Below are 20,878 nucleotides of genomic sequence, written 5' to 3' on the forward strand. Positions count from 1 at the left end.
TATATCATACTAAGAGAGGTCTTTCTTACTCTTAGACTATAAATACAAAATATTTTATAGTATCACCATGCACTTCCTCAAAGGACTACATTTCATATTACTCATTCACACAAAACCTTGAAACGGTACCATAAACAACAGGTTGTCAACTAGGGATGATTTTGCTCCCACCATGGAACATTTGGCCAGATCTGGAGACATATTTGATCTACACACTGGGGGTGTGCTACTGACATCTGTGGGTAGAGGCCAGGGATAGAGCTAAACCCCTGCAATGCACAGGACAGCTCCCTCCCACCTCCAACAAAGAATTATCCAGCTCAAAATGTCCATATAGTGATGAGGTTGAGAGAACCTAACATAAACCATCTCTCTTCCCTGGTTGTTCTGATACCCACTGTTTCGACCTTCTGTATAAAATCAAACATTGAAAAGAGTGAATGAGATGGAAAAGAAAGAAAAAGGGAGAAATTGGATAAGGAAATTTTGGTAAGTTGGAGAAAACCATCTTACCCCACTGATCGTATCCTTAACTCAGTCAGCCCCTGTAATTCAGCTCCAAAAGCTTAAATTTAACAAACATCATTTTATAAAGTACACCAGAAAAAGAGTTAGAATATTGGAGGAAAAAACCTGGCAAACATTACTAGCATACTACTAAGGGACAGAAGCATGAAGAGACTAATTATTATGTAAATGCCTTTATTTGAACTAATACATTGCTACCAGATTACAACACTTTTCAGTTAGAGTAACATTGTGATCTTGAAAACTATAGCAAACAGCTTGACAAAGCAAGAGTACATTAAGTCCTACATATATGTTTATTTTTTAGTGACCACATCTCCTTGTCTTAGGTGTAAAATTAGAAAATTTATTATACACTTAGCATACTTGGCCTACGTATCCTGCCTAAATTCTGAGCCCACTCTCTCCTCAAAAGTGTCATATTCAACAGCATTTTAAATCTAAAGAGAGAGTTTGATGATACAGGTTTTAAAACAAATAAGCATATATTGAACCAAGTGTTTTAAGACAAAATATGTCAATTGTTTACAGCTTCGGTGTGAGAGGGAAGATGGAAATTCAAGGTACATTTTTCTTCTACCTATAATGTATGTTTTTTACTTACTTGAAGACCCCTTAAAAAAAGTAGCAAAATCAGCAGTCTTATTTAATGTAATCAAAATATTCTTAAATGTACAAAAAAGGATCATGTAGAAAGAATACTGTAAAAAGATACAGATTTTTAAGAATAAAAGAATATGAAAAGCTTCTATTACATTCTACACAGCCAGTTACTTCTGTAAATTTTCAGTACTAGAGAGATAAGCGAAGGATACTCATATCCAAATACCCTCTGACCACAGTTCTTGAATAAGAACTAGCATACTGGATGAAAAGCAGAATTATTGTCTAATAATATTCATATCCAATCATCTAAGCAAGTCCCAGGAGGTGGACATTCTAAGAGGGAAACAGATACAGAGAGAAATACGTACAGCAATGGGAAACGTCAAGGGCAGCGACCTAGGAGGAGCGAGTAAATGATTTGGCTATGAGCACATTTCAGGTGGGCCTGACAAATCCACCTTGACTACGGGAAAGAGGAGTTGTTATTAAAACTCTTTCCCCTGAGGGCTCCCATGATGAGCTTAGTCTTGTTAAAAGTCCTTTAAATAACCAAGGGTTCCTTAAGCCATGAGCACTTCACCTGGAAATTGCTGACCTGCTAATCATGCACTTGGGAGCAAGGTTGTTTTTATTCAGATTGGTTATTTTACACTCTCTTCATTCCCCTGCCCATCAAGCATGCAAACACGGTCATGACCATCTTGGGCTTTACTTCCACAAGGTCTTCCGGGAGAGCGTACACCCTAGCTCCAATTCTTCTAGCCATTGACACTGCGTACCTATTTTTGGATGAAACAAAAATGAAGGTGAAATTCTGGTCAGTCAAGGGCACAACATGAGACATCTATTTCCTCTTACATAATCATTTGTCTGGGATGCAAAACTTCTATAGCGAAAGTTCAAATCGGAATGATATCATTTTTCGTTATTTTGTTTTCTGTTTTATTTTGTTTGCGAGGTCACTCATAAGTGACACCAGATTTTTAAGCTCTACTATTTGGGGCTGATAATATTTATTCACTCTTTTTCTACAATATAAAATGAGAAATAATTTTGGAGCACTGATTTGATATGAAAAAAATATTTTTCTAGAATATATAATTACCCAGATTGATATTCTCGTTGAGCATGTAATAAGATAATAGTAACTCTCATGAGATCTTAGAGATTTGGGGTGGAAAAAATTATGCCAGAGGCAAAATACAAGTTGGTAGATGCAGTGAATACTTCCAAATATTCAAGGGAGGTGAGAGAGTCTACATGGTACATGGCCAGAGTGGCCGAAACAAGGAATGGGAAGTGTAGAGAAAGGAAGGGAGAAAAGAACTGACGTGTCCAGCTGGGGAAATTTGCAGGAGCTCCCCTCAATTAATACACAAGGCATTTCTAGGTGTTCTGTAACAGGAATCTTTAAAGATGATCAAGCATCTGGAAAAAGAAGCCTCAGGAGTTCTGTATAAATTATGGATATTAAATCTTTATCATATTATGCTACAAATATTTTTTTAAGGAGGGCAGAAATGATGTGCTTAAGCATGAAGTTTTGCAGTAATGTTTCTTAGCTATCCTGTGAAGCCCTGCTGGGGGCTGATTTTCAGTGTGTACTGGGAAAGTTTTCATGGGTTACCCATGAAATCAGATCACAGTCTAGGTCTTTGGAGAAGGGAAGAGACAGGTGGAAAAGACCTTCTCAATACTGTTGAAATGCCGGAAACTTTCAAGGCACAGTTCCACCTGAGGGTTTAGCATCCTACCCACTTAAGGGACCAAGATAATAAACTCAACATACATAGTAAAGTGGTCTACGCACAGTAAGAGAGACATCACTAGACAATGTGTGTTAAAAGAGTGTGACAGAAGAATACTCTTATCAAAGGCATGGTTATTCCTAGCTCATCTTTCCCTTGTGAGTTTGCAGCTAAGTTGCATTAAAACATACGTAATTTCTGTAATCTACTAAAGCAACGACTGACTGAGCACCTACCTACTAGGTCAGGTGCAACGCTAGGCTCTTACAGATTTTATACATTTCAAAATCTCCAAGGTAAGTATTATTATTATTTTTTTTTTTTGCGGTACGCGGGCCTCTCACTGTTGTGGCCTCTCCCGTTGCGGAGCACAGGCTCTGGACGCGCAGGCCCAGCGGCCATGGCTCACGGGCCCAGCCACTCCACAGCACGTGGGATCCTCCCAGACTGGGGCATGAACCCATGTCCCCTGCATCGGCAGGCAGCCTCTCAACCACTCCACCACCAGGGAAGCCCCAAGGTAAGTATTATTGATCCCATTTTACTGATGAGGAATCTGAGGCTAGAAGAGGTTTCCCCCAGGTGACATCATTCTCAAGTGGCAGAACCTGAATGAGAATACAGATCTGCCTGACTATAACGCCTGTGCTCTTGCCAGGATATTATGCAGCATCCCTTACTTGGCATTATTGTGCTTGTCATCTTCTGTTAGATTGCCGCTCTTAACAAGGTCATAGTTTATGCAGCCTGGCTGGATGGCATCAATTAAATCCACAACTGCCAAACTGGAGCTGATCGTCTTGTCCTAGTGTAAAAGGACAATACATCTGAGAATTTCAATGTGTACAAATTAACGTGGATTACCTATATAAAGCTGCCAGAAACAAAGTCCAGTGAATTAAAAAAGAATCACGCCATTAGCCCAACCATGATTCTCACTCACAAAGAAACCAAAAGCTAGCCTTCCAAATTATAGATACTTTCTAGAGCAAACAATGTTTAATAGTCAAACATGGAATTCTTACCTTAAAACTCTGAATGGAAGTTGATTTTCCAGCTTCACTCAATGTTCTGTTCACCCAGCTTACAATGATGTCATCATTAGCTTTCTGACCGTCTCCAAGATCTTCCAGGACATTGAGGGTGTATCTAAAAGAAGAAGCAGAAGAAAAGGTCCTGATCTACTTCATGAGAAAAAATTCAATTAGAAAGATGCTTTATCTTTAATTTCTTCTCCTTAGGTTTATATTTCATGGAAAGAGAGTTGCACTGTATGAAAAAAAACAACAACATTTCAAGTAGTAGTGGCTTGCCATGGAGCTGCCTTTTGCACTGGTGGGGGGAAGATTCTCCATGCTTTAATGAGTAAGCCCAACAGTCTACTGCAGTCTCATTTTGTACTAGTCCAACCATGGTAAGGACTTAAAATAAGCTGTGCTTTGGCTGGTACCTAGTTAAAATGAATGTTTTTCAGCATTACAGTTAAGAGATCTTTCTCAAATGTATACATGGGGTATTCATAACTTTTGCTATTTTTATTCACCGACACTAAATGAGGCTCAAGTCTGTCAGGCTTCCTATGAAAAAAGGGAAATAGTCACAGTTCTGCTGCCTCACTTTCAAGACGCCATCGCTCATTGGCCATCCAACATATATTCATTACTTAAGCTCACTTCAGAGTCTAAACACAGAAATTTCAAAGGTGTAGTCATTGATACAGTTGCTTAAAAACAATAAGGACTAGATCACAGACCTGTATTATAGTGAAGCTTAAACAGCTAAAATTGTGTACCATACCTTCTCATCAGCTGCCAGACTAAAGCTAAAGTCAGGGTTTGGTTCCCATCATTCAGGTCTTGCCCTCCAATGCCAACCAGGGAGAATTTGGCAGGATGCTTCCCTAATTCAACAGCATAGTTGCAGTTTTCTAGCTGCAAACACACAAAAGCAAATGCTTAAAAGATTTTTCACTTGTTTAATCTGTATATGCACGTGTGCACAAAACTAAGACACAGTTGCTTTCCTTAAGAAGCTCAGAGCCAACGAGTTTCCCAAACAAAAGAAACAAATTGAGAATTAAAAGTCTGTAAGAAATATGTGCAGCAACCTAATTATCTACCTTTTTCATGTTGGCTCCAAGTTTCGGGTATGGAGGTTTATTCACCTTACTCCAGTCAACAGGAACTTTAATTCGTTCGTATAACTGTAAGATTACCAGGGCATCTTGCAGGTCACTAATGATTTAAAAAGAATTTGATCAATGCTTTCAGACAGCTGGGCCTATGTTTCCTTAAAAACAATAACACTACACTGTCAAACAAGATATATAAAACCACAGATAATACCCAAGACTCCTATTTTTTTAATCAATCTGTGCTGAAAATAGAGCTAACACCATCCAATTCTCTTAAAAATATTTATTGAGAGCTTATTGTTTGAAAAGTACTGTTCTAGAAGCTGGGCACATAGGACAAAAATCCCTGGCCTTTAAAAGTCAGAGAGAGAGAGAGAGAGAGAGAGAGAGAGAGAGAGAGAGAGAGAAAGAGAGAAAGAGAGAAAGAGAGAGAGAGAGAGAGAGGGACAGAGAGAGGGAAGAAACAAGTATATGGATAATATGATTTGGGGTGTATTTAATTGCTATGAAAAAAAAAAAGAACGAGGTTAGGGGTTAGGTAGTGGTAGGTGGTGGTCAAGATCTGAATCACTGGCTTGAATATAGCAAGGGAATAACGCATTAGATGTGGAAAAGAACATTCCGGGCTGAGAGAACAGTGAGTACAAAGGCTTCAAGGCATCATGGATGGTCTGCTTAAGGCACTCTCTGGTCTCTGTTTCAAAATATAAAGTATCTGTTCCCTACGGTGTTAGAAAGACATTTATACATTTTTTCACTTAATGTCAATGATCATGTAAAGAAATAATCTGGGCTTTTGTGTATTTGGAAATGAAAATGGGAGTCACCACTCAACATTTTCCAATATAAGTAAAATGCTACAAACTAACATTTAGGAAAGGTTTAGAGCTGTAATTATTTGTGTAGTGTCCATTCATGATGTTCATAACTGTTTACAATAGCAGTAGGAAGGCTTACGCATAGAGATGGTTTACATGGGGATTAACACCAAGAGAGTTCATCCAGTTACGGAAGGTTCTTTCTTCACGAGTTTCTCCTATTAAAAATATTCACAATGTTTATATATTCATTAAATACCTTGTATATGTGCATATAACATCAACCCACATATAAGATTATTTTATTTCTTCTTTACAGATCTAGAGCTTTTTCTCCATTGTGAGTCTCTAAGCAGCCTCTCTAAATACATTCTCTCTAGATACATGCTTCTTTTTTTAACTGGATGAATTTATTTTAAAAGTAAAGAATACAACCTTATTAATAACCAGTTAAGCAATTTAGAGGTGTATGAAGTTTTTATAATCTCCTCCTCTGTCTAATCCTTCTCCAGTATCTCCCCAAATCCCCATACCTCTAAAGTAACTGATGTTATCAGTTTAGTTTTTATTTTAAAATTTTTCTAGGGTCATATCATATAAACCTCTATACTCATATTAAACTACATCTTCCCTCTACCCATTTAACAAATACTAAGCTACATATATGTACTCCTTTTACATGCCTATATTAGAGCAACAAATTATTTGAAACTTCAAAATCATAAAATTTAAAGATTTTATAGTAATGATAGTAGACATGCAATGAACTACTATTTACATTGTTAATTTTTAAGTACTATACTTCATGCATATATAATCTGGCAAAGGTAAACTCTGCCTTTCCCGAACTTAAATAAATAATTACCATGCATTATTATTATTTTTTGAGTAGGTTAACTGTGAAAGGAACTGGGGCCAGTTTCAGTTAGTATGACTGGAAGAATGAAACATAAATATTGTAAATTTATAAATTTTATGCAAATGTGTATAAATTTTATGCATATAGGCATTTTTCTGGTGAAAGGTTTAAAAAGTGACCTAATGCTAAAATATTAAAATAAAACATTGGTTTATTAAGTGGCCTTAAACTAAGTGACCCTAGGCTAGCTTACTTTAAAAGTTCCCTTGTATCATTCCTTTCTATCAGCTGCCACTTTTTACTCAGCCCTTGGGACTACTTCTAGCAGACGGTTGCTAAAGGGGATAAGGAAACTTATTAAAGTCAAGATTATGAAATCACTGTGGCCTATGTGTTTCTACTCTGTAGTCCCAAACATAATTTAAGAAACCTTTAGTTACCTTCTAATAGAGTCCAGTCAATATCCTGGTTCTCTGGCTTAGTTAGTGCCGGGTATTTATTAAACAGGTTAGCCACAAAGGCTAAGTTCAGTTTGGGGTTTCCACTGACGACATCAGCAGGGGTAACAAACTGTCTGCAACCTAATTTGTCTGCTTGTTGAAGCATGCTCTCAGCTCTCTTCAAATCATCTGTTTCCTGTTGAAGTAAAATAAGAAGACATTTTTTAAAAGACCATACTAAAAATATAGAAATGCTTTCCTACAATGATAGGCTGGGTATACAATTCTGTTTTCTCTTAGTCAATATATGGTACTTACACTATTGTTGTGAATGCAAAAAAAAAAAAAAAAAAAGTTGGCTGTGCTGGATATGCAGTACCTTGAAAATACCCTAGATGGCACCAGATCGTATATCTAAGGACCGAATACATTTAACTCAATTGAGATTACATCTCTCATGGCAAAATTCATCAAGAAAAAAGCAAAACCTGTTCAGATTTTTAAATTAAGCCCTAAAGAAGGTGTAAGGCTGAAAAAGATGATGGAATTATGAGAAAGTATTTTAAAAATAATAATCAGGGATACCAGGTTCCGATAATTTTATTTCAGGTTTAAATTGCATATTTTAAATTGTAGTTTTTCTCTTCACCTTTTTTTTGTTTGTTTTATTTTACTTTTCCACCCGGGAAGCAAAGTTGTCCATTTCTGTAAAAAAATACTTACTTTCAACTAATTCCTAGGACTCCTAACTTTTCTTCTTCTCCATTTTGCCTTTTTTTTTTTTCTTCTGGAAAGATGCATGCTGATCTCTTGACTAACGTACGGTTTGGTGAAGATTTTTAAGTTATAGATCCGATGATTTCAGACCAATGTAAAAATAGTTTCCCAGGTGCTCACCATTCCCACCTCCCACCAATAAAAGTTCCTCCTCCTGGAGCTTCAGGAGAAACAGTTGCTTTTGGATTATTCGTTTCTAGTGACCTGCCCTCCAGACTGCTCTTGGCAGCTACAACAGACATCTCCACCCCAGTCTACCCCAGGGCAAAAGTAGCTCTTCTGGAAAACAGTGTCACGTGAAAAGAAAAGGGATTTTATAACTGGGAGGAAAAAAGAGAGAAAGGGAACTTTAGGAATGTTACTTCTAAACCAACACGGTGCACGCAGATTGTATACTTTGAGAGTCTTAACTCTGTCTTTAATGGGTGGTGGTATCTTTAGTTTTTTAATCTCCAGTGAGGTGCCTTGAATGTCTGGGACTCTAGAACAATGTGTATTTATTGTGTTACCCTTCTCCGTTACCATCAGCAGAGCAATCAGTAACCACCAGCAGATGGGCAATTGAGTGGGATTCAGCCTTTCTTCAGGACTCTCTGTGAGCTTAGTGACTTCCTCTCACAGAGCCTATTTTATTTCTTGTAACCTATCAGTTGTTACTTTAATGCCTCTGGTTTATGCTATTTACCATCTTTATTTTAAAATCCCTTATTTATTGATCATCTTGGCATTCCTAAACAAAAAGCATTGATAATATTGGAATAGAAGGAAGCTTTAAAATAGCCCCAAATTTAAAAAATTCAAATAGTTAAATATATTGTAGAATAGTGAAACAAAAAATAATCAAATAAAAATATACATATGCAAAAAAGAACTTCAGCCCATACCTCACATCATATTCAAAATTAACCCCAAACACACACACACACACACAAATCTATAAACACAACACTATAAATCTAAAACCCAAATGTAAAACTAAATGTAAAACCCCAAACTATAAAACCTCTAGGAGAAAATATAAGGAGAAATGCTTATGACCTTGTGTTAGGCTAAAAGTTCTTAGATACAACACCAAAAGCATGATTTGTAAGAGAAAAAATTAACTAAATCTGACTCTGTCAAAATTAACAACGTCTGTTCTTTGAAAAACACTGGGACTAAATATTTGCAAATCACATATCCAATAAAGGACTTGTATTCAAAATATATAAAATACTCAAAACTTGACAAGAAGAAAACAAACAATGCAATTAAAATGGGTAAAGTGTTTAAACAAATATATATGGATGGCAAATAACTACGGGAAAAGATGTTCAACATCACTTGTCATTAGGGAAATGCAAATTAAAATCACAATGAGGGGCTTCCCTGGTGGCACAGTGGTTGAGAGTCCGCCTGCCGATGCAGGGGACACGGGTTCGTGCCCCGGTCCGGGAAGATCCCACATGCCGCAGAGCGGCTGGGCCCGTGAGCCATGGCTGCTGAGCCTGCGTGTCCGGAGCCTGTGCTCCGCAACGGGAGAGGCCACAACAGTGAGAGGCCCGCGTACCGCAAAAAAAAAAAAAATCACAATGAGACACCTCTACACCTGTTAAAATGATTCATGTTTAACCACACTAAGGTGTCAGTGAGCATGTGGACGTACTGGTACTTTCACGCACTGCTGGCGGCAATGTGCAAAGGTACAACTACTTTGGAAAACAACTTGGCAGCTGCTTAAAAAAGTTAAACACACACATACCATACTACCCAGCCATTCCACTCCTAGGTATTTACCCAAGATAAATGAATGCATATATGCATACAAAGACTTGTATATGAATGTTCAGAGCAGCTGTATTTGTAATAGCCCCAAACTGGAAACAATCCAAATGTTCATCAACAGGTGAATGGATAACAAATTATAGTATATCCATTCACTGGACTATTATTCAGCAATAAAATAGGAATGAATTTATGATACATGCAACAACATGGATGAATCTCAAAATAATTATGCTGAGTGAAAGAAGCTAGATAAAATAAGAATACATACTGTATGATTCCATAAAATTCTCAAAAATTCAAACTAAACTGAAGGAAAGCAAATCAGTGGTTGCCTGGGATGGAGGAGTATGGGGGCAGGGAGGAATTACAAAGGATCATGAGGAAACTTGATGTGGTGATGGATATATATATATATACCCCTAAAGAAGATGTAAGACTGAAAAAGATGAAGGACACTGAAAAACAAGGGGAAAAGCAAGAGGAAAGGCTCAGAGGTAAAATGAGTGTGTGTGTGGTGGGTACAGAGTAGTGGGAAATTGCACTGGCCAGAAGAGTCAATGGGGAAACCTTGAAGGATTCCGAGGAGGTAAGAGACAATGAAGGGAGTGCTTTAAGATCAACTAGGGAGGAGTGACTAGAGAAGAGCTGTACCAGAATCAGAATCAGTATACTGGTGCCATCTACCCAGGCATAAAATCACCTGGCTAGCCATCCCAGACAGCTCCCTTAGTGCACAAGAGGGCCCCTTGTTCGTGCCAAGAGTAACCTGAACTGAAGAATTTCACAGTTAAAAACAGACAGACTACTGGGCATATACCCTGAGAAAACCATAATTCAAAAAGAGTCATGTACCAAAATGTTCATTGCAGCTCTATTTACAATAGCCAGGAGATGGAAACAACCTAAGTGTCCATCATCAGAGGAATGGATAAAGAAGATGTGGTACATATATACAATGGAATATTACTCAGCCATAAAAGGAAACAAAATTGAGTTATTTGTAACGAGGTGGATGGACCTAGAGTCTGTCATATCGAGTGAAGTAAGTCAGAAAGAGAAAGACAAATACCGTATGCTAAGACATATATATGGAATTTAAGAAAAAAATGTCATGAAAAACCTAGGGGTAAGATGGGAATAAAGACACAGACCTACTAGAGAATGGACTTGAGGATATGGGGAGGGGGAAGGGTAAGCTATGACAAAGTGAGAGAGTGGCATGGACATAATATATACACTACCAAACGCAAAACAGATAGCTAGTGGGAAGCAGCCGCATAACACAGGGAGATCAGCTCGGTGGTTTGTGACCACCTAGAGGGGTGGGATAGGGAAAGTGGGAGGGAGGTAGATGCAAGAGGGAAAAGATATGGGAACATATGTATATGTATAACTGATTCACTTTGTTATAAAGCAGAAACTAACACACCATTGTAAAGCAATTATACTCCAATAAAGATGTAAAAAAAAAAAAAAACCAGACAGAAATATAAGCACTACAAGTCAGTTACAAATTCAGTTCTGATAAGGGCAGCATAACTGGTTTAGCCAGTGTAATCCACTCCTACTGCAAAATATGCTAGAAATGTGGATTTTTAAAAACCAGTAGAATACATTCCATATCTAATGAGTACTAACAACAACAGGATCCTAGGAAGTTGGGACTAAATAGTCTAGGCCAACTCTTTACTTCATGTATGAACAAAGTGAAATCCAATTTCGGGAAGGAACTTGTCCAAGGTCATTGAACAAATAAGTGATGTAATCAGGGAACATGTTCCGTGACAGTAATTCCCCAAACTGGATTTCAGGGATCAGGAGTTTGTTAACATAGTCACATTACTCTCAACACAGGAATATTACAGATGCGTATATGAATATGTAGTCATTAAATCTATCACTGTGATTGTAATCCAAATACTTGGAAAAGGTTAGTCTCTAGTGCTTATTTCCCCACACCTGCTTTGAATATTTTATGCCATCCATATGAACCAATGCCAGCATAATTACAGAACTCACTAATAAACTATTAACATAAATCAAAGCGTCTTTCTGCCTCTGAATTACACCTACAGTAATAAATTTTAAAATAATGCTTAAAATTGTCAACACCACAACATGCAATTATAAAAATTCTTGTTATTTATAAGAAATTGACAACAACTTTGTAAGCTTGTAGAATTCAGAAGAACACCTATACTTACATTGAAACCTGACATGTTAATATCTATCCGTGGTTCACCTTCCTTTTGTCCTTTTGGTGCAATTTGATTGAGAAGATGAAAATAGGCTTTGGAATCCTACAAATGAATTGAAAATGTCAGTGAGATCACATTTACAAAGAATGAATGTATCCTACTGTCCCATGTTTGGAAGGATACTTGCATCCGATTTTGTGAGAATGTACCACACAAATCTCTATCTTCTAATTTAACAGCTCATTTCCCCAGAAAAGTCCACTTATCTGGCCTTAGGTCTGCCTTGAATATGGATAAACTGGATTTTGTCATGACTTTACAATTTATTGAAGTCATCAATACAATAATGCTAGTAAACACATAACTAGTTCTGTACCTTCACTGAGTTACTGAAGTCAATAAGCTTGATAGATAAAACAAGCAAGAGAAATAAGTAGGACAGGAGAAATCCAGGAAGCATAGGGAAAGAAAAAATAAACAGGTTACATCATTACAAAGCACAATATGTATATACCATAAGGTATGGAGAAGAGATTAGCTGTGTTAAAGATGTATTTAAATGACAAAAATTTTAACACGAGTAACACTTGAGGTGGTGAAATAACATTAAACCCTTAATTATCTGAATATATTTAACCAAACAAGCTTCTCTTTGTTTTAAGCCCCTGAACTCTTTCATCATTTGAACACTTTCACTTGGAATCCCAATACCTAAAACAAAATGGCGTTGCTCATACGGAGTGTGCACTGGGTGAATGCAGGCTGTGTGGACACTGCACAGAACAAAACGTGAAAACCACTGTACCAAGTGCAAACACTTATGAGGGTCTTCAACACGCATGTCGAATTGTACCAGAGGACAGGAACTGGAGTGAAGATTCCTTAATCATGTTATATTTGAAGATCACCTTCCCAGTTATGATAGTTTTCTATTACTGGGCCTTGACAGTCCAGACAGATTATAAAGGAATGTTTCTTGTGGTAAACCCTATGGATTATGTGCATCCTAATCCCCTGGAGAAGTTGTTCAGTATGGAGATTGCTGGATCCAACCTCAGACATACCAAGCACAGATCTCTGGGAGCTGCCCGGAGAGCTGCATCTTAAATGAGCCACCCCGATAAGTTTGATACACTCACCAGAAACGATTCTAAGATTGGGGAGAATCAGGTGAGTGAAAGCCACTTCAGAGCAATTCATGGAATGCAAACCCAGATCATACCATTAGTGGGCATAGGGGTTATCTCCTTCCAAGGAGTAGTGCATTACAGTTGTGAAAGTGCTTTTGCTTACAATTACCTACTAAAGGTGCAGAAACAATTTGTAATCTAACCCTATGTACTTGAGAAAGACAGGTAAAGAGCAGACCCCACAGAGTCTGTACTTACTACCCTGAAAAGGGGCTGTACAGGTGAAAATTGGAACTTGAACATACATTACTTAACAATCCTCTGCTTTTTAAAAATATTCAAAGCAGAATATATTTTTAAAAAATATTCATTTGTAAATAAGATTCCCTTTTATACATTTAAATTATATGCTCCAAACATAAAATACATTTATGAATGGTTTTTGGGAACATATCTAATGTGTAAAGCAAAATATAGCTGGCTAAGCATGTTGCATAAATTAAAAGAGAGGTGGGGTTAGTTGGTTTTATAATTTTGGGGCCATCCTTAATTTTCACTGATGAAATCAGTAATGCAAATATATCCCATTACTTTCTCTCACCACTGAATAAACTGATGTGGTCACAGACTATTTTCATAGCCCTATTGGCCAGTGACATCTGGTGAAGATCCTTGAGTTTGTTCCCTGTGTTCCAACATCTGGATTTTGGAGAGTCGAGTTGGTTAATAAGAATGCCAAGATATCTGCTGTGGTGATTTTGGCCCTCTCTCCCCGAGATGCCAAAGGCAACGTGTGGTAAATGAATGCTACCGATGTCTCCCGCCCTTGTGAGTTTTCCCTAGTGCTCATGGTGAGCAGTGAGTGCCAAAATTCAACTCAACACAAGAAATCTTTGTGGGTCTTTTATGTGCCAGGTGTTGTGTTAGAGGTGGGCTTTAGTAGGAGGGCGGTAATGCAAGGGCGGGGGCTGAGGTAGGAGACACAGACATAAATAAAAGTATGTAACTACCCTCAAGAACTCAGTGCCTGAAGGAGGGAGCACATGACAGAAGGGGACACGGAATCCTGAGGCCCCTTCTCTTCTAGGTCTTTACTAAAAGGTACACTGAGGCCTGGGAAAGGCAGTTAGCAACAGAAGAGTCATGACTGCCTGTCCTTTCGTACTCCATGTTGAGCAGTAGGTAGACTAGAAGATGTTAGGACTATAATATAATACTTTTTACCCCTTTCCACAAAATGAAAGCTAGACTTGGTGCTAGTGCTCCTTACTTGGCTCCATCTCTCTACTGAAATCTACCGTCAGGGCTAAGAGGCAACAAAGCTGGGTGATAAACTCATAGGAATGACCCCTCCTTTAAGCTGGCATGAAATCTCCTGAGTCATTATATTCCCCCAAAGTGTCGATAACTGCACAGTTACCTTGATGTCAGCACTAAAATTGTTGATTTTCTGCCAGCCTGAGTTTTCCAAATGAAAGTTTGCCCATCTAAGCAGAAGCTCTTCTGGAGATAATTTCATAAGCTCCTCCAAGGTCTCACCGTCTCTAAGTAAAGCAGCCAAGGCTATAAGGAAAAAACCCACAACCAATATATTCCATGTAACAGTTATTACAAGTTTATTGAGTCTTTTGACACTCTATTAAGTAAGTAATAGAGGTACTAAAAGTACTGTGACCTAGTGCCTGGTTTTCAGGTACTCACAGTCTCATAACAAAGATAAATAAAAGTAGATAATTATGATACAGATAGAAACACTGTATTATGAGAATACACAGAAAATATATATTATAACATATTCTTTATTATTCTTCACATTCCAAATACCAAGTAAGTTCTAGCTTTTAAGTTGAACATTTTCACATTATGTCATATATTTACAAAAATTGTTCTTAAATAATATTAAAATCAGAGACTTGGGGGAGTATGTTTAAAATTTTGGAGCCTTTTACTTAACCTTTTGATTAAACGAGTATACAAACCCTAAGGTATTTATATTTAAGTATAACTAATGAACTCTTGAAATGCTAAACCTATTTTTAAGGGAATAGAATTCAACTTTACATTTTCTATAGCATCTAACATGTAAAGGCTGCTCAATAATTTTTTGTTGTTGAATTGAATGCCTCGAAGAAGCGTTTTTTGATTAATATTCCCAGAGGTAAGAGGTAGAAGCTTGGGTGTCTGTTTTATGAAGAAGTTATGTAGTCCTTATGCAATAATTACCTCCCATAAGATAAAAGGAGATTTATATTGAACAAGAAGACTGAAACTGCCTGACTTCCAAAGAGGTCTAAGCGATACCTCTAACAGGCAAATTTCATCTTTCATGGACTCTGCTTCATGCCATGTCACTCTGGCACTGAGGGATTTAAGCAAGGGCAGAGGCAACATTCTTACTTGTGCAGAAGCCTCTGCTCTGAAGAGGCCAGCAGTTAGAAAAATTTTATTTGTTTAAATATAGGCCCCTTTGGGCCTCCCTGGTGGCGCAGTGGTTGAGAGTCCGCCTGCCGATGCAGGGGATACGGGTTCGTGCCCCGATCTGGGAGGATCCCATATGCCGCGGAGCGGCTGGGCCCGTGAGCCATGGCCGCTGGGCCTGCGCATCCGGAGCCTGTGCTCCGCAATGGGAGAGGCCACAACAGTGAGAGGCCCGCATACCGCAAAAAGAAAAAAAAAAAAAAAAAATATAGGCCCCTTTGAGTGGATTGAAAGTGTTAAGTGTAATACAGTCTTGGATAAATGTGCAAAATAAGACTGTTGACAGGCATTGTGAGACCCTGAAATACTGAGAACCCCCAGTATATATTCTTCCCCCAAAGTAACTGAGGATTGATATGGTGATTTCCAGAAGAAAATGTGAATATTTGGAGTAATGCTTAATATTTTAAACTTCAAAAGGAGAGGATAATGTAGTACTTCCGAGCTCCCCAGGACAATTGTATTGCATATGCTTATATATCCTAGAAGTCTATGATGTGATATCAAAACCTATCCTATAAGAATGATGCTTCTGCTAATTCAGGAAACATGAGACCACCAGGGGCAATTTAGAATAGTTTTGAAGAGGCCTAAATCTATGATAGAATAGAAAAGGTATGGAAAATAATAGGAGATGGTGTGCAGCAGTGGAGCTGAGGGTGGTGATGCGGTGGGGACTGTGTGGTCAGAGCAGAAAAGAATACATATCAAGTTTGGGGACTTTGGGCAAGTTCCTTAAACTCTCTGTGCTTTCGTGCCTTTATTGTAAAATGAATTCTAAAGTGCCAGACAAATGTTAATTACTACTAAAGAAGAAAGTTATAATTAGGCTATTTTCCTGAATAACACTATAACATTACCTTATGTTTAATTCTAGTTTCATCTAATCACCTCAATTAAGTGAAAGCATGACAGTCTGCATGACTAGAAAAAAATAACCAATAAACGACTTTCAAAATTATGACTGTGTTCCATTACCTTCATTCCTGCTTAATTCAATGTCAGCAAACAAACCGATCTTAATGATCTGCCAAAGCAGTCCCAAAACCAGATGAGGTTTCCCAGCCCGCAAATCTTCTGCACCAATGTTCACAACGTGACACCCAATGGCAGAAGCAGAATTCAGTGCCAAGTTCAAGTTTTCCTGCAAGACAGCCAATTTACAACACTTGCTTCCTGACCTTTCTGTTTTTTTGCAGTCTATTTCTCCCTTCACTGAAAATATCACTCAGCAAGGAAATTATGTCTTAATTTTACCCATACGTGATCCACAGAAAGCAATATCCAGGCTTTGGTGTTAAAAGCATAGCTAGGGACTTCCCAGTGGGTAAGACTCCGCGCTCCCAATGTAGGGGGCCCGGGTTTGATCCCTGGTTGGGGAACTAGATCCCACATGCATGCCACAACTACGAGTCCGCATGCCACAACTAAGAAACCCACGTGCCACAACTAAACATGCCTCAATGAAGATCCTACATGCCGCAACTAAGACCTGGCGCTGCCTAAATAAATCTAGCCTCATTGTTACTGTCTTTTTCAGATTTACAGGGGAAGTTAACTCGGTATTTTTATTTGGTCCCTTCTTAAGGACACTGACACTAAAGGGAAAGGCTGAGTTACTAGAGTAAGTATATCCATATGGGTTAAGTGTCGTATTTCTAAAAATGCCTAAATGAGAGGTCTATTGAATACACCTGAGCGTTCTAGAAGTTCTCAATCTCCACATCCCAAGAGATGCTCTTGCCTGAGGGAATTTTGCTATCTAACAGTCTAATACTCACTAAATGGAAAATAAAAGCCCTTTGTTCTTTAAGCATGCTAATTAATTAAGAGCTTAAATGTTTTTGCTTATTTCTGTATGTTTGAACACAAAATGTAATGAAAAGAACACAGGGCTTTGCAGTTAGACCTGGATTTGAACTTTACTTCCAGCAGTAACGTTAGCACAGCTCAGAAACCTGAGTCTCAGTTTCTCTTCTCTATGAAATCTGGAAAATAATCCTCAACTCAGACTTGTTATAAGAATTAAATGAGAGCCTATGGTCTGTAGAACAGGTCCTCAAATAGTAGTTTCATGGAAGGAGGGGAGAATGGTGCATACCTGAATGATGAAGGGTGTAAGTTTCTTCTTGTTGATTGCTCTCTCATCAATTGTATCAGGAACTGAAAGGTTGATCATTTTACTGAAACAAATTTTGAAATGAGTTGACTTATTTTAAAATAATCTTTAATATACACAAATACCGTAAGGCTTATTATAACATGTCTCTCATATAATCTGAAAAAAATGCAGCATATGACTTTTATCATGTTGATCTCAAAAAACTATACATATAAAAATGCAAATAAAAAAGACCAAAGTATTTACAGTAGTTGAGTATTTCTGAGTTGGGCATTAGGGTATACTGTCTTATTTAATTTTTTGTAACTTCCACATTCTTTTAGAAGAATGACTTACTCAGATATTAAAAAAAACTTTATTGAATAAATGTTAAAAACAGATAATATTGCACATTAAAACTGAATCTCTCTTCTAGATTATACAATGCACAATTAAAATGACCATTTATCTACAAAGAGGTAAACTTAGTTGAGTATGAGATTCTTTCATTCACCAAATACTTATTGAGTGCCTAGATGATGTACCAGGTACTATATTTGGGGCTGGAAATACAGTGATAATACAGAGAGAAAGAAAAGTTATATTAATTAGGTTAGAATCTGACTTAGGAAGAATCTCATTTGGTAAAATTTGGAGTTAGACTCTAACATTTTAGTTGTTTATAATACTGCCCTAAAACAAGTTATTCTGCATAGGGAAAACCATGCTTCTTTCCATGCAAAATTTAAATATTAAATAAATAGTACCATGTGAGTCTCTATATTAAAACATATCGGGAATATCTCTTTACAGCCTATAAGTGGCAAGTAAGGGGATATTTCACACTTTTAAAATCAGCTTTTCAAACAACCAAAATGACCTTCTTGAAAGAAAAAAGAATTTTATATATTGTACACTGTCATCAGAAATATACCCATTGCTCTGTTCTAAGTGCTCTATATATAGTCACTTAAAGCTCACAACAGCCCTGTGAGGCAAGTACAATAATATGGGGATCATAATGGATGGATCCTGAAATGCAAAGTGATCAAGTACCTTTTATTTATTGAAAAAAATTCTTCCCTATTATGGTTTATTACAGGATATTAAATATAGTTCCCTGTGCTATATGGTAGGACCTTATTGTTTATCTATTTTATATATAGTATATTTTATATATAGTGTGTATCTGCTAATGCAAAACTCCTAATTTATCTCTTTCTCTCCCTTTCCCCTTTGGTAACCATAAGTTTATTTTCTATGTCTGTGAGTCTGTTTCTATTTTGTACATAAGTTCATCTGTATCATTTTTTTTAAGATTCCACATATAAGTGGTATCATGTGGTATTTGACTTTCTCTGTCCAACTTCACTCAGTATGACAATCTCTAGGTCCATCCATGTTGCTGCAAATGGCATAATTTCATTCGTTTTTATGGCTGAGTAGTATTCCATTGTGTATATGTACCACATCTTCTGTATCCATTCCTCTGTTGATGGACATTTAGGTTGCTTCCATGTCTTGGCTATTGTAAATAGTGCTGCTGTGAACATTGGGGTGCATGTATCTTTTTGACTTACAGTTTGCTCCAGACATATGCCCAGGAGTGGGATGGCTGGATCATATGGCAACTCTTTTTAGTTTTTTAAGGAACCTCCATAGTATTTTCCATAGTGGCTGTACAAATTTACATTCCCACCAACAGTGTAGGAAGGTTCAAAGGGGTCAGTATCTTGATTGCAGCTATCAATACATAGCTACTGAGTGGCAGAGCCTGAATAGGAACCGGGCAGACTGATTATGGAGCATGCTCTTAACCACTGTACTCTACTGCCTCAAAAAAGAGTTGCATTCACTGACAGGCTGTTGATAATCTTATATCATTTCTGCCAAGACACTGTTGGGTCTGGGGCAGCAGGAGTGACGAATGCATTTTTCAGAAATAAGTAATTGGAGAGTGAAAAGTGACTAGTGGCCTGTTTTTCTCTTTTGGAACCTATGGTACTTGAGAATAAAGAGATGCTGACATAAAAAGTTCAACTAAGTTGTAATGTTTAGCTTACTCAGTGGTGAGAAGAAATTGGAAGCTGAGAGCTTCTCTAGGAAGAGGTCTCTGGTCCAAATGACTGAGTTTTAGATTCACCTGTGGTGGTACTTTCACGGACAGACCTAGTGATGAAATGGGCAGAGCCTAGACAATTTTCAATTCTGGCTATTCCCCGAGATGAATCCGTCAAGCATCCAGAAACAACTATGTCAATTACATGGAAGACTATTTTTGGAAATCTTACCAGAGCACAATTCCATCACCAACAGCTTTGAACAGGTCATCAGTATTTGGGTTCATTGGTATGACATGTCGGCAATCTGGATCATTTTCCAAAGCTTTGTTTATCCAGTTAACAAAAGCATATTTTTCTTCCTCTAAAATTATGTGGAATAAGAAGACATTAGTTCATACTCTAGGTTAAATATTTGACTCTAAAGCCTGAAATAGTTGTTCAGGAGAGCTGTACGTTAATGTATCACAAGCCTGTTGTTATCCTCTTTGGAAACCCAGACAAGTGAATGCAACACAGTGGCTATTAGGAGATATAAAATAAACAAAAAGAATAGAGCAGGGTTAACTGATCCTTAGAAGTTAGTTATAAAATTCTTTAAAAATTCTATTTATATTACTGTAGGGCTCTGCTGTAATAAAGCCTATCTGTGCACGTATTGTATCATGGCTCTTACAAGCTAACAAAGCCGTACAATAAATACCTGTAATGTCTTTATGGGAAGTATTAGTCCCAAGTCCAAATATAGGTCACAACGACTTCGACCGTATTCTTAATTAGGAGGCAACGTGTTTCTAGAGCCCCTCCTTGACATTATAGCAGGCAACCTACTTAGTTCACTGTGTTCACCTAACACATGTGAAACTATTTACCTGAGTAAGAATGCTGCGTTCCTTCACTGGACAGCTCTGAAGTTCCTCCCAGAGCACAGATCCCTTCTTTCCTGTTGATTGCTTTGCGGAAGGTTTTGGCAATATCACTGCTTTTTACCTCTTGGAAAATCTATTAACGAAAATATGTTGTTGATTCACAATTTCAATCAGGCACAACCATAAGCATATTTATCTTCTTTTATACTCTGGTAACCTACATTTTCCCCCATAGGTGATGAGTGTTAAAAGATAAGGCAAACTAGGCTTGAGTTTTAAAATTCTAAACAAGTACTTCAATACTGTTACCAAAAATGAAGTGCCAGAAGTCAATTGCACACACTTGTCAAAAACATCAAGTGCCA

General features: G+C 37.6%; 1 protein-coding gene across 2 annotated transcripts in view; it reads right to left on the reverse strand.

Moving 5' to 3' along the window:
• Positions 1-685: 685 nt before the first annotated feature.
• The window catches only part of PLS3 (plastin 3), an 89,809-nt gene continuing 69,616 nt past the window's right edge, over positions 686-20,878 (reverse strand). For both annotated transcript variants that reach the window (XM_060086370.1, XM_060086371.1), the window contains exons 4-16: positions 20,517-20,646; positions 19,876-20,008; positions 17,585-17,666; positions 16,462-16,627; positions 14,426-14,568; positions 11,882-11,977; positions 7,134-7,329; positions 5,974-6,052; positions 5,002-5,116; positions 4,680-4,813; positions 3,908-4,031; positions 3,563-3,687; positions 686-1,913 (exon numbers count right to left, since the gene is read on the reverse strand). In XM_060086370.1, the coding sequence (XP_059942353.1) occupies positions 1,781-1,913; positions 3,563-3,687; positions 3,908-4,031; positions 4,680-4,813; positions 5,002-5,116; positions 5,974-6,052; positions 7,134-7,329; positions 11,882-11,977; positions 14,426-14,568; positions 16,462-16,627; positions 17,585-17,666; positions 19,876-20,008; positions 20,517-20,646 (1,656 nt within the window). In that variant the 3' untranslated portion in view covers positions 686-1,780. The remainder of the gene's footprint in view (positions 1,914-3,562; positions 3,688-3,907; positions 4,032-4,679; positions 4,814-5,001; positions 5,117-5,973; positions 6,053-7,133; positions 7,330-11,881; positions 11,978-14,425; positions 14,569-16,461; positions 16,628-17,584; positions 17,667-19,875; positions 20,009-20,516; positions 20,647-20,878) is intronic.

This window comes from Mesoplodon densirostris, chromosome X, assembly GCF_025265405.1.
Source record: "Mesoplodon densirostris isolate mMesDen1 chromosome X, mMesDen1 primary haplotype, whole genome shotgun sequence".
Classification (NCBI taxonomy): Eukaryota; Metazoa; Chordata; class Mammalia; order Artiodactyla; family Ziphiidae; genus Mesoplodon; species Mesoplodon densirostris.